We start from the raw sequence: 14,559 nt of genomic DNA on the forward strand, positions 1-14,559 counted from the left end.
CTTTTTTTTTTTAAATATAGTTTGTAAGTTCCATCATGTATGTTATACATTGAAATAACAAAGAACATGGTAATTACAAGGCATCAGTAAAGTAATAATTTGCTTTATGAACCGTAAAGTACGTCACGGGAAAGCCGCCAGGTTTGTACAGCAGCAATTTGGTGCCGCAGTGCACCAGGAATATTTCATAATGTACCAATTACACGTGGAATTTGTTGCGCACGTTCTATTTTAGTGACTAGATTCAAAGTACAGATAAAAGTGGCATGCCATGCCAAACTGATCCATGCACATATAAGCCTGGAGTGTGTAATTACAGGTAGTCGGTTTGCTTGAAACGTTAATATTGAATAATTATTCATCTGAAAGTAGGTGCTGATGATGTGCTGATAGGAAAATTGCCGGCTGACACCAAACAACATTTATTCTAATTACATTAAATTACATTTGCAGACATTTCTGCCAATATTTATACTTCACATGTCCTGTTTTGAGAATTATGTCAGAATTAAGAATAGAGAATTAACCATTAGGTACTGAAGTTAAAGGTTGTTGGTTTTTTTTTTTTGTTTGTTGGTTTTTTTGATGAGCTAGAATGTATTTACGTTCCTAAATTGCAAAATCTTTTTTCTATTGAGTACAAAGTTTAAAAGAGGAACTAGTCTATATTTCAGACTTTGTGACTTTATCTACTCTACAGTATATTACTACTAAAAAATTCAAATAAAAAATGTAAGTTGTCGTCGTACTGTAAACTGCTTCTTTATTCACTTTTTGTCTTGCTTTTTTCTTCACTCTCTCCCCATCTCTCTCTCTCTCTCTCTTTTCCTCCCTCCCTCTCTCTCCCTCCCTCCCTCTCTCCTTCCCTCTCTTTCTTCCTCTCCCTCTCTCCTTCCCTCTCTTTCTTCCTCTCCCTCTCTCCCTCCCTCTCTCTCTCTTCCTCTACCTCTTTTTCCCTCTCTCTTTTTCTCCCTCTCTCTCTATCTCTCTCTCTCCCTCTCTCTCTTTTCCTCCCTCTCTCCTTCTCCCTCTCCCTATCTCTCTCTCTCTTTTCATCTCTCTCCCTCTCTCTTTCTCTCTCTTTCAGGCTCTAAGACAGAATGGTCGGGGTGAGATCACTACAGAAATCAGAGAGAACACTGTCTTCTACTACGCTGAGGATTACCACCAGCAGTACCTGCACAAGGTGCCTAATGGTTACTGCGGGTTAAAGGGCACAGGGGTCACCTGCCCTTTCAACCCCAACAAGGGCGAGCTGTGACTCGGGAGCATGTCCACTTCTCTAACACAGGTGTTTAAAGCAGGGGCGAGTGATTAACAATACAGGAAATAAATGAATGATTATATTTTTACATGCGATATATTTACACGTGTGTTTTAAATTAGGAAATACAATGTTTAGGAATATTCTGGTGTTTTTTTCTGAATGATCTGTCTCTCCCTCTCTCTTTCATGTTTCACTCCAGATCCATTTAAAGCTGCCACGTCTACCACATTATTCATAACCTAATTCCATAACTGGACAACATTTCTATGTACCTAACTTTGAAGGAGTTACATGTTTCCAGTGTGCAATCATTTCTTACTTTGATTATCAGAATTGTGCATCACAATCTGAGTCTCATCACCTGATTTACAAGTCACTCGTCCGTTCAGTCAGCTGAACGTTATTCATGCTGACATCATCGTAAAAAAGTAATAACAATGATAAAAATTCATTCAGTCGTGACTTTTAGGAATTCACACTTTTAGATCTCGGTTAAACCTTTTCCATCTGGTTTTCTGGAATTTGGTTCTATCAATATTTATTATTTTATTATATTATATTTTAATAGTATTTACTGTTAAATTCATCCATAATAGAGGAGTCTGAAGCAGGTTTTGAATTTCAACCATATACTGTATAAGTCTGTAAAGTGCATTCAACACTACTACCGTTATGCTCTCTTCAGGAATTTCCTAGAATTTCCTTTGGGATCAATAAACCATCTACTTATCTATGCAGAGATTTAGTTATTTAACAAGCTGAACTATTTATTTAACACTGAACATAGATCTAAAATGTAACCTTGTTAGAACATGAAGATACCATGGAGCTATGGTGAACTGGATAGTTTAAGTTAATCTCATTAATTTCATTTAATTTAATTAATTATGCTAGGTTGATGAAGATTTCAGAAGCAATGTGATTCACTAAAGTAGAAAAATGTCGTGAGATTTGATTGAACAGCATCAAATTTGCCTACAAATGTTCTCTCTTCACTTCTATTTTTTTTTTTTTCATTTTTCTTTAAATAAGTTTTTGACAATAAAGTTCGCTTTGCTATTTCTCTTTTTTTTTGCTTTAACATGTATGAATCAACCAATCAGTAACTTGAAAAAATGAGTATGGGCAGCTTTAAAATGGTACAAAAGACCTCTGATACATCAGACTATAATCTGTCAGGATGTGATATTTTATTTATGATTGATTTTAAACGTGCTCAATAAATGATCACAATTAATTAATGTGAAATTCTCTTTTGTTGGGATTTTTCTTTGTGAGTGAGTAAGTGACGTAGCTTATGTTGTCCACTAGATGGCAGCAGATGTTAACTCTTAGGCCATTATCACAGGCTTTGCACTGGTCCATTCTTTGGACTTTTTTCTTTTATGTCTCCTATTACTGAGGTTTTGATTGCAAATGTTAAACTGTATTATTATCTAAGCTGAACAATCTACACAGAGCTACCCTCCTCGTATCTTCACTTATTGGCCATTTTGTTAGTTGCACGTATCCTTAGCATGTACGTCACTTTCTAAGTATTTAATGTCCATATTTAATTATTGACCGATACAGTGACAGTGTTATGAATAAAACGTCACTAACAAGTTAAAGCAGAATATTTTAAATGGCTGTGTTTGGAGAGTAAAAAGCTAAAGATGATGATAATGATAATGATGATGATGATGATGCCCTCTAATGGCTGTCTGCTATATAATCTTCTTTGTACCCCTTAACATTCATTTACAGCCAATATTTTCACTCTAACTGTAGCTGTCTCTACTTCTCAAACTCTAGCTCTAACAGTTTCCACTGATGAGACTCAAACTCTGAAGGTCTCTACCAATATGACTCGAGCTCTAACAGTTTCCACTGATTCGACTGTAGCTCTTAAAAGTCCACTAATTAAACTCGAGCTCTAACAGTGTCAACTGATCAGACAGTAGCTTTAACAGTCTCTGCTTTTCAAACTAGTTCTAACGGTCTCTACTAATCAAACTCTAGCTTGAACAGTTTCTATGAATCAGACTTGATCTCTAACGGTCTTCACCAATCAGACTCGATCTCTAACTGTCTCGATCTCTAAGCGTCTCTACCGCTCAGACTCGATCTCTAACGGTCTTTACTGCTCAGACTCGATCTCTAACGGTCTTTACTGCTCAGACTCGATCTCTAACGGTCTTTACTGCTCAGACTCGATCTCTAACGGTCTCTACCGATCAGACTTGATCTCTAACGGTCTCTACCGATCAGACTCGATCTCTAACGGTCTCTACAGATCAGACTCGATCTCTAACGGTCTCTACAGATCAGACTCGATCTCTAACGGTCTCTACCGATCAGACTCGATCTCTAACGGTCTCTACAGATCAGACTCGATCTCTAACAGTCTCTACCGATCAGACTCGATCTCTAACGGTCTCTACAGATCAGACTCGATCTCTAACGGTCTCTACAGATCAGACTCGATCTCTAACGGCCTCTACCGATCAGACTCGATCTCCAACGGTCTCGATCTCTAAGTGATTCTACCGATCAGACTCAATCGCTAACGGTCTCCACCGCTTAGACTTAATCTCTAACGGTCTCCACCGATCAGACTCGATCTCTAACGGTCTCTACCGATCAGACTCGATCTCTAACGGTCTCTACCGATCAGACTCGATCTCTAACGGTCTCTACCGATCAGACTCGATCTCTAACGGTCTCTACCGATCAGACTCGATCTCTAACGGTCTCTACCGATTACACTCGATCTCTAACGGTCTCTACCGATCAGACTCGATCTCTAACAGTCTCGATCTCTAATGGTCTCTACAGATCAGACCCATAATCTAACGGTCTCTACCGATAAGACTCGATCTTTAATGGTCTTCAATGATCAGACTCCATCTCTAACGGTCTCTAATAATCAGATTCGATCTCTAACGGTCTCTACCAATCAGACTGGTCAGATTTTAGCTTTAACAGTCCTTGCTTCTGAAACTCTAGCTCTAACAGTCTCCACTAATCAGACTCTAGCTCTTACAGTCTCTACTGATCAGACTCGATCGCTAACGGTCTCTAATGATCAGACTCAATCTTTAAAGGTCTCTACTGATCAGACTCAAACTCTCACGATCACTAGAGATCAGACACTAACTCTAACGGTCTCTACTGATTAGACTCGTTCTCTACCGATTAAACTCTAGCTCTAACGATCTCTACCGATCAGACTGGAGCAAACGTCTGGCTCTAACAGTCTTTGCTTCTGAAACTCCAGCTCTAACAGTCTCCACTGATCTGACTGCACCTGTAAAAGTCTCTACTGCTTAGACTTAAAATGCCGATGTGTCCTATTCATTTTAAACGGAGAGAAGTCACGCATCATCTAAGTTGAATGACCAACTCTGCATTGCTTTGCTCACATAGCGTGCAGTGGCTTGCGCTGAAATGTTGAAAAAAAGCTCGACTTTTGGAAGGCCAACGTAGGCGTCAACAAATTAAATCACATTATGAGAATGTTCCGAGAACACAGGGTGGTGACTCGCATTCAAAATCAGAACAGAAAATTAACGATTTAGTACTAAGGTAAAGTCGAACTTCTAATCCCACCCTTATAACTGGCAAAAACCACCAAAACCACCTCCTTCTACTTGCAGTTTTAACTTGTCCTACTTTCTTCCCTGTTTAATTAGTAACTTCAAATCAACATGGCCACTCAAACCGTGAAGAGCCTGATTTCTCTGCTTTTAAATTTGGTTATAATAGAGCCATTAATCGATTTTAGCAATCAGTTTAGTAGAGCAGAACCAGGAGCTACTCAGGCCTGTTGCGCAGATGAAATTGCAACCAAAAGACTTACTTTTGTGGAAGCCTGCATGTTTTGTTTTGTTTGGTTTGGTTTGGTTTCTTTTGTTTTTTCACTTAACGCATCAAGCGTGCCAATATGGGGAACGAACCGGGTGGGCGTCAGCCAGACACCATGTCCCACTTTTAATTTCTACCGCTCGTACAGTACACACTGGAATAATAAGCATACTCATCACCATGGTGTCCACCACATGTCGGGTTTGCTCTACAGCTCGAGTTTCCTTCTTTCGTCTCGGTGACCCTGCTGATGAAGGTGATGACATCATCACATTATCTGTCATCGCAGACTTAGACACGCACTCAGACTTGCACACCTTCTTGCACGCAGTACATATTTCACACAGCACATGTGCGAGCAGACAGATTTCTGGGAAACAGCATATGCATGTATACACACACCCACACGTTTACTCACTCACACACACACACACGTGAGATGTATGCGCACATGTCTCGGGAAGATTTAGGCTCGTGTACGGAAATGAGCTTAACACGTTTTCACACCTGCCTGTTTGTGTCGTGAAACAAACATTTAAAGCATCTGTTCTGAGATCAGGATTGTAACACTGAATATTAGGCCCAGTGTTCCTTTTTTTTTTACTTGACTTGACTATCTGGTTACTGTACAACTACACACACACACACACAGGTGGAGTCAAATCTAGAAAAAGCTTTTTGTCAACCGCAGTCTGATTTCCCTCACTCTATTTTTTCTCTTTTCTTTCTTTTCTTTGTGTCTGTCTCTTCCTGACACCTGTGTGTAGGTGTGGACCACACTGCAGGTGCTCTCTCTCTCTCTCTCTCTCTCTCTGAGGTTATTTTTGTATCACTGAGATATCAGATAGCTGGCATTTCTCATTTGCCTGTGTATGCTTGACTTGCATGTGTATACGCTGTACAAGTTCAGGTTTGATCTGGTAATATTCTTGCCGTCTCGAGCTAACATTTGTTTCTAACTTGGAGATAGATAACTTTTCCACTTTGCATAGATATTAAAGCTTGTATCCTCCGAAGCTTTTTATAGGCTAATGTATATTTTAGTTTGACGCTTTGAACCAAACACTTCAAAGATTTTCCGCTCGACTTTTATATTTTGCTCATTTTCCACTGACGTACTAGCGCTCTGCTTTTTATCTTTATCTACCTATCAGGAAATGTAATCATTACATAATCAGATAATAGTTTATGAGTCAAAAGCGTAATAAAAAAAAAAAAAAAGAAGAATAACAACATCATCACCCTCATCTTCGGATGCTGTACTTTAGGCTTGAAGAAAAAAAGTCTTTAGCGTATATGCACAGCACAGCGAAACAGTACATGCGAGGGGCGATTGAGTCAAATTGGGTCTTTTGATTGTGCAGAATAACAACACAGTTCTGAGTGTAAAAACTCCCTTTATTTCTCTATATAATCCCCTGCGACACTAATGCACTTATCTCAGTGTTGTACTAGTGCTTGGATACCATCAAGGTAGAAAGTTTTCTCAGTACGGTAGAAACGACTTCAGATCTGAAACCCCGGCCTCCCAGGAACTCCTTTTATGGCCCAAACCTATGGAAATGGCTTGGAGCGAGGTCTGGACTGTACAGGGGGACGTGGCGATAACTCCCAGCCGATCCCTGTAACGTGCAAGTGGTTTTGGTGAACGATTGTGTGTACAGCTCACACAGACAACCCAAACAGGGGATTGCACTGAACAACTCTGTATCAAACCTGTATTAACCCCAGCATTGTCTATGACTACAAAGGATGTTCAAGTCAGACCAGGACTTGTAATGAAATGCGTCATGAACGGAGGCATAAATGCGATTGACATTTACAGAAGGCTTTAAGCACAGTGCGGTGATGAGACTCTTAGCCGCAGTGAAACATTTGAACGGTGCAAACGTTTTAAAGAAGGTGGCTCAGAGCCCATGAACATCAGCCAGCATTTCAGACGTGAAGCAGACAGACAGTCCGAACGCGGCTCTAGTGTACTGAGAAGCACTAGTGAAACACTGGGATAAGAGCATTAGTGTAGCCGGGGATTATATAGGAAAAAAAATAAAGGGAGGTTTTACTCTCAGAATTAAAAATCCTGCTTTGACTTGAACATCCCTTGAAGAAACACAAGATAAGATTTTCTGTTTGTGTCTGTTTACATCCCCATAATATACAATGGAAAACTCAGGAGACTGAGTAATTTCTTCTAATAAAAAGCAAATGCTGATACTCATGCATCATCAATCACGTCACAGTCTTTCACATGGACCTCATCCAAGGTACAGAAATAAACTAAGATTTCTAAAATCATTCTGTCAAGATAAATGTCTTTGTCTTTCTCTTCCTTTCACTCTTTCCCCTTCTTCCTTCTTCCTAATGCTCTTGTTATTATCTCTCTTTCTCTCTCTCTCTCTCTCTCTCTCTCTCTATCCCCATTGCTCTCTCCCCCTCTTCCTCTCCAATGGTATTGGTGGCTGGGTGTCACAGTGTGAAGGCAGTGAGTGTGACAGAGCCAAACTGTCCAGGTGCAAGTGTCTCTCCCATCTCTTCACACACTCACACACACACACACACACATTCTGACGCATGCGGCACGGGATGAAGACAGTCAGCAGTTATTTCTGTGTTTCCTGTCTCTCTATCACAGGTGCAGGGGGGGTGTGTGTGTGTGTGTGTGTGAGTGAGAGAGAGAGAGAGAATCACACGCATGCAGTTCAACCGGACACGATGACACACTCCAGCTTACCCAAGCAGAGGAGTGAGTGTGTATGAGAAAGATTAAGGAGGGGTGGGGAGGGGTGGTGCTGACTCTATTAAAGTGGAGGTCAAATGGCCGTAAAAGGAGACACTTATAAGAGAGAAAGAGAGACAGAGAAGAAGGGAGGTGGAGAGACCAACTGGTGCTACCCACCGCCCACAGTTCGCAGATGTGCTGTCCAGAAAACAGTAGCTTCAGTGGGCAACACAGAGAAAGCTGTGTGTGTGTGTATGTGTGTGTGTGTGTGCACGTGCTTGTGTGCTCTTCCCACCAGCACAGCACAAGGAACTATGACAATGTGCACACTTAAAATCGACTTTTCTATTGTAATTAGCTTGCCGTCGCATGCATACACACCTAGTTCCCGCACTCTTCCACCGGACAGTGTAGTACATCATGATAAGGCGACCGAATCTTGTCTAGAGCTACACACACCCTGGTATAGTATAGTACACGAGTTAATTTCCTACAGAAAGCGCCATGATAAGTTAATGGGATGCCAGACTCATACACCGGAAACCGTACACGAGTTATAAACCACTTTCAAAATCTTCCAAATAAACATCAGGTTATTTTGGTATTTCTAAATTCCAGTCTAATTCTAATAATGACGTGAACGGCCGATTTTCTGTTGCGATGCTGGTTAATGACTACGTGTCATTTCATCTCGATGGGCGTCTGCTTTGACTCTTTCCTGGTTCAAGGTTAGTAATTACAAATGGCAACATCAAGTCGAAAGCAGCACTTAGATGATGAGGAACACCTGCTGTACAGGAAGTTAATGACATTAAAACAAGCATGTTCATTTAAACCTTATAAAACCCTTCAAAAATGCCTATGTATCTGATTTAATATTAAAGTTCAAGGTTTAAACCAGTAAAACCATTACAAGTAAGTAGTGCTGTACTGTAGGATTCAAGTCCAGGCCTTTTTTTTTTTCTGTTCGGGCATGGACTTGTCTTTGGTAGTTTGCTGAAGACAACAGCCTAGTTTCTTTTTCTTTTCCAAACCAGTTAAGTTTAAGCCTAACTTGGTCTCTCATTCATTTCAATTCAATTCACTTCAATTCGACATTGTCGCAAAGCAGCTTTACACAATCAAAAGAATTTTTTAAGTCTGTATGAATCAGACTGTCCCTGATGAGCAAGCCGAGGACGACGGCGACAGTGCCAAGGAAAAACTCCCTGAGATGGTATTAGGAAGAAACCTTGAGAGGAACCAGATCCCCATTTGGGTTAAAACGGATAGCAGGGATCGATCTGCATAAAACCAATGTGAGACTGGAAGTTCGGTATAACAGAAGATGTGTTAAATTAAATGAAGTCCAGTTTGTTCCTGGAGGCTCAGGTGGACTGTATTCATTTGAACTTCTTTTTGAAGTTCTACTTGGTCTGGCTTTTACTTGAACTTAATAATTACTTGGTCACATTTTATTTGGACTGGACTTACATTCTCTTTCTGATTTGATCTTGACCCTGTTACGACTCCAGCCTTGGAGATGTGTTGGACTTGCCATTGGTGATAGAACAAAGTAATTGTTGAAGGTGATACAAATAGGTAATGCTTTTGGATTCATGTACAGTCTCAAGATATTTTCCGTTTGGATTTAGGCTTGCATTTGATTTGCTGTCATTTTTAGTTGGACTTGGTATGAGATATTTTGCAAAAAGCTAGTTTAATTAAGTACTTCCCTCTTTTAGAAAACAACCTAATTATTGGCACAATGCAGAAATGAACCAAACTGATTGATGTTAAGGCTCGTCCTTGATTATTTTTGGATTCAATCTTGACTTTGTATTGCTTTCACTTGGACTTGATCTTGACTTAGTCTCGCTTTGATTTAAATTTAACCTTAACTTGGTCTTGATTTCAGTTGACTTCTTCGGCACTCAAAATCATTTAGAGTTGATCTTTACTTGGTCAGGCTTTTATTTGGGCTTAATCTTTATATCCTCTTACTTTCTTTTGGACTCTAATCTGAATTCACTACATTAGGACTTGATCTTGCCTTAATTTTTTTTAATCATTTAATCTTAACCCTATTATGACTCTGCAGAGATGTACGTATTGGACTTGACATTGGTGGTACAAGTAAGTAAAGAAGTACTGTATCACCTCACCACTGTAATTTTTAGTTGAACTTGGTCTGAGATATTTTTCAAAAGAAAACAGCCTTATTATTGGCACAATGCACAAATGAACCAAACTGGTTAAGGTTCAGCCGTGTCCTTGATTAGACTTGATCTTGACTTAGTCTTGCTTTAATTTAGACTTTGTCCTACTGTGAGTTGGTCTCACTTCTATTTAGATTTGATCTTAACTTGGTGTCGCTTTCATTTAAACTTAGATCGACTTGGTTAAGCTTTTTTTTTGGACCTTAAGCATTATCTCGACATGATTTCATTGGGACTTGATCTTGACTTAAATTTTCTTTTTCTCGACTTCTTCGACTTCTTCTTTGATCTTGACCCTATTACGACTCTGGCCTTGGAGATGTGTTGGACCTGACATTGGTGATCTTTAGTAGAGCCCCAACTTTACACCATTGTTCACTTCATAGAATATTTGAATCTTTATATATTATAGTTAACATTCTATCTTGCATGGAGAAAGAATTGTGTATTGTTTTTAAAAGCAGTAACCCACATAAGGGCATGTCTTATGATGTTTTTATCACCGTTAATGGAGTTTTTAGACACAAGTGAGTTGCAAAGATAAAAACACAGGGTGTGTTTTGAAACACTGATCATTTTTGTGAGGGTGCGAGGATTGTTGGTATCACAGTATTGTTTACTCTCAGCACCTTTGGCCTATTTCTGTTTGTTTTTAGTTAAGAGATGGAACACCCTGCTGCCAAGAGAACAATACAACCAGATATCAGCACAATGAGATGTTGTTTTGATGTGTGGTTACACAAGATTGAGTCGCAAATCTCACGAAAAACACACAGACTTTGCAAAAGGCTGCATGGTGCAGGCTGCAGAGGTGCGTGGGCGAACTGCACTGCGTGGGACATGTGTGTATGTATATTAGTGTGTATCTGTGAGTATGTGGGATGTGTGTTTGTGTGTGGGACAGGTCGGCTGGGGTAGAGGGTGCACAGACTGCACCTCCAAAAAATGTCATTGCTAAAAGTATGTGGCATGTTGTTATAGCAACCGTAAACACACAGACTTAGAGAGAAGCCGAGACTCTTCATCATCCGTCTAAAAGTCCCAAAGAGTCCATCACCAAGAATTGTTTTTTAGTTAAATCGTTGAGTAGTTCCTATGTGAAGCTGAACTGTATTAACATTTCGTATTCATACAAGTACATTTGTTGATGCATTTATTTAAGTGTTAATTATTGCCCCATATCATTTACGTATACATACACGTCATACACATTAATGTCAATATTATAGACAATATTATACACTTCAGCATTTCTAAAGCTAATTTCTGTTTGATGTTATATGTATTTCCCTACACTAAGAAAAAACAGAAACCAAATTGACTTAGAAGCTGACTTTTTATCAATTATATATATAAAATATAAACATTTTAATATTCAAGTACGTATCACATGTTAAAACCCATTAGACTAGAACCGAATAAAGTCCTAGGAAGAGACAGAAGAAAGACAATCTTGCATAAGGAGCTTGGAAGCTGACAAAAGATTATAAACATCAAGTAAATTTCCTTTAAAAAAGTTCACAAGATTGGCTTCATTTTGTACATTCTAGAACAATACTGGAGATTTCCAAAACTACGAACTAACACACATGACATTGCGTAATTAAGCAACAACAATCAGACAGTTGTTATTTCAAGACATGTAGGTTCTGGAACAGTTCTTACAAGAACAGTATTGTGTCGAGTGCATTTGCAAAACTCCATCAAGCTCCATGATGAAACTGTCTCTCATGAAGACCTTCCCAGGAAAACAAGACCAGAACTGAGCTCTGCTGCAGAGGAGAAGTTCATTTAGAGTCACCAGCCTCAGAAATCACCAATTAACAACCCGCACCTCCGATTAGGGCCGTTATGAAGATTTACAGAGCAGAAGTAGCAGATATACATCTCAATATCATTATTGTGTGTTTTGGATAAAACGCCTTCAGTATTGTTTTACAGTGTAGAAAGAAATAAAAATCAGGAAAGACCATGGAGTTTAAAGGTGTTTGTCTAAACTTTTAAATGAAACTGCATGTAGATGGCAGATGAAATAAAATGAATAATATAAATATAAATAAATTAATGTATAATTAGTAATTTTTTTTTGTTTAAATACAAGTTTTAATAATCTAAATCCCAAAAATACAGATTTTAGTAGGTAGCTCAGAAGTATGTGCTTTCGAAGAGATCAAGCTAATACATTTTGTATGTTCTATTGCAATATCTTAACTTTTTTATTGCTAAAATAACTATAATACTTAATGTTCAGGACAGTATGCTTAGTGTAACTATTTAAGTTTAATGTTATAGCTTGTTAGGAACTCTAATTGGCAATCGTTCAAAAGTTTGGGATCACTTTCTAACTTCATGATGGTTCCTGATTTTTATTTCTTTCTACATTGTAAAGGAATGCTGAAGGCGTCCAAAAAATGCATTAATCTCCTTTGAACAGTTAATGGTGAGATGTTTCTGCTACTTCTGCTCTGTAAAGACTTCATAACGCCTCTAATCTGAGGGGCTGTTAATTGGTCATTTTTCAGGCTGATAACTCTAAATGAACTTCTCGTCTGCGGCAGAGGTAGGTTTTGGTCTCGTCCTCCTGGGATGGTCTTCATGAGAGCCAGTTTCATTATGGTGCTTGACGGATTTTGCACTTGACAATACTGTTCTTGCAAGAACTATTACAGAAGGGCTGACCTCTGTGTCTTAAAATAACAACTAACTGTTGTTTTTTGTTGTCGTTACGTTATTACCTAATTCCATATGTGTTACTTTATAGTTTTGAAATCCCCAGTATTGTTGTAAAACGTAGAAAATAAATCATTAAACAAAAACAAAGAAACTTGCATTGGTGGACAAAGTATAAAGACAAAAGTCAAATTCAGTGTTTTAATGGCATTCTGACTAATGACGATCAAGGCAATAACAATAGGTTGATATTTTATGCAATTAAATTGGTATACAATAATCAATATTTAGCATGAAGTCCTTTATTGCTAAAAACCTGCTGGATCCAGATGAGTCAAAAAGACATCTGAAGTACTCTGGTGTGACTTGCTCGATCCATGTCTGCTTGAATGCTTCCTGAAGATCATGTACGTACAGAAGATGGGTTCTTGACTGCTCCTGCGTTCTTCACCATTGTACAACAGTTTTCTAGAGGGTTTATGTCTGGAGAAAACCCTGGCCATGACTCCAGTAGAAGAATCTCATTGCCATATTTTTGACTAGTTTTACAGTTAATTAGCCCAACTCTTCAGTCAGATAAACTAACTAATTAGTGGAAACACCTGTTTTGTGCACAGGGAGAACTATAAAGCACATGGCACTACACACTGTCTTAAAACCTTTTGCCCATCACTGTACAGTTAATATTTTGCATTTATTTTATTTTTCAGCAGATAATTCCTTAGATCCTGACTTTAATCACTTTGACTCAATTTATAAATTAGAAATTCATTGACCAAAAAAAACAATCTCACAAAAATAACCAGTAGAGGTTGAATTAATTTCAGTCTGATCATCTGCGAAAAATATAAATGACAAAAAAAAAAAAAAAAAAAAATATATATATATATATATATATATATATATATATATATATATATATATATATATATACGATAGGAAAAAAAAAAACATTTTATCTATATAAATCAAACAACCAAAATTCATATTCAATCTGTTCTCATGGAGTTTAACACTGTGTTGTAGAAATAAACTTAAAAGTACTTCCTGTTATTTAAAATCTCTACAAAAAATTCCATTCTCTGGAAAAAAAATAAAAAGGCAGATTTTTGACAGCAGGAATTTGCAATGAAAAAAAAAGGTTCTTGCATAAAGATTTATATATATATATATATATATATATACTGTGTATATTTCACATACACATGTGCTCAATAGGAAACAAGTTAGAAACATACTGTAGAGATATTATTTTAATAACTAAATGACAAACTTTTTACATTACAATAAACTTGTATAACTAAACAAAATAATATTTGTTAGATTTCATTAATGTGATTGTATATAAATTAAATATAGCTATATATATATATGTATAACATAAAAATTAATTTTCCTCTTTTGTTTTTTTACTTTTTTTGCATCTTTTTTTTCTCAGCTGAAACAAACATTCAATTAAACAGTCCAAAAAAATTACCAGGTGCTTAAAAAAATGTATGCTTTTTTTTTTTTAACCATTCAGGAAGTAACATACTTCCATATGCATGCATAGATAGATTCGTAGACACAGACACACATGAACACCAGAACAGACACTCCAGCAGGAAGAGAGTGGGTGTTTGGGAACAGCTGCATGGGAGAGACATTGAGTTTGGTTTCCTTCAAATGAACACACACACACACACACACACACACACACATACAGTACATACACAAGAACATGCATATACATATATATAAATGTATAGGAGCAGCCTCAAACATATTCACATCCTTACCTACAGTCTGTATGTGCTGTATCTAATCTAGGTTACAAGAGCAAGACAGTTCAGTCGATGATGCAGTCTCATGACATAACT

At 37.9% G+C, this 14,559-nt stretch overlaps 1 protein-coding gene across 2 annotated transcripts in view; it reads left to right on the forward strand.

Annotated features, from left to right (window-relative positions):
* Nucleotides 1-2,515, forward strand: part of msrab (methionine sulfoxide reductase Ab) — a 51,151-nt gene extending 48,636 nt beyond the window's left edge. The window contains exons 6-7 of one of the 2 annotated variants that reach the window (XM_053509759.1): nucleotides 1,088-1,291; nucleotides 1,467-2,515. In XM_053509759.1, coding sequence (XP_053365734.1) covers nucleotides 1,088-1,261 — 174 coding nt within the window. In that variant the 3' untranslated portion in view covers nucleotides 1,262-1,291; nucleotides 1,467-2,515. Of the gene's footprint in view, nucleotides 1-1,087 lie in introns of both variants that reach the window. The other variant, XM_053509758.1, reaches the window with a different exon arrangement.
* Nucleotides 2,516-14,559: the final 12,044 nt, after the last annotated feature.

The sequence above is a fragment of the Clarias gariepinus genome, chromosome 13 (genome assembly GCF_024256425.1).
Source record: "Clarias gariepinus isolate MV-2021 ecotype Netherlands chromosome 13, CGAR_prim_01v2, whole genome shotgun sequence".
Taxonomy (NCBI): Eukaryota; Metazoa; Chordata; class Actinopteri; order Siluriformes; family Clariidae; genus Clarias; species Clarias gariepinus.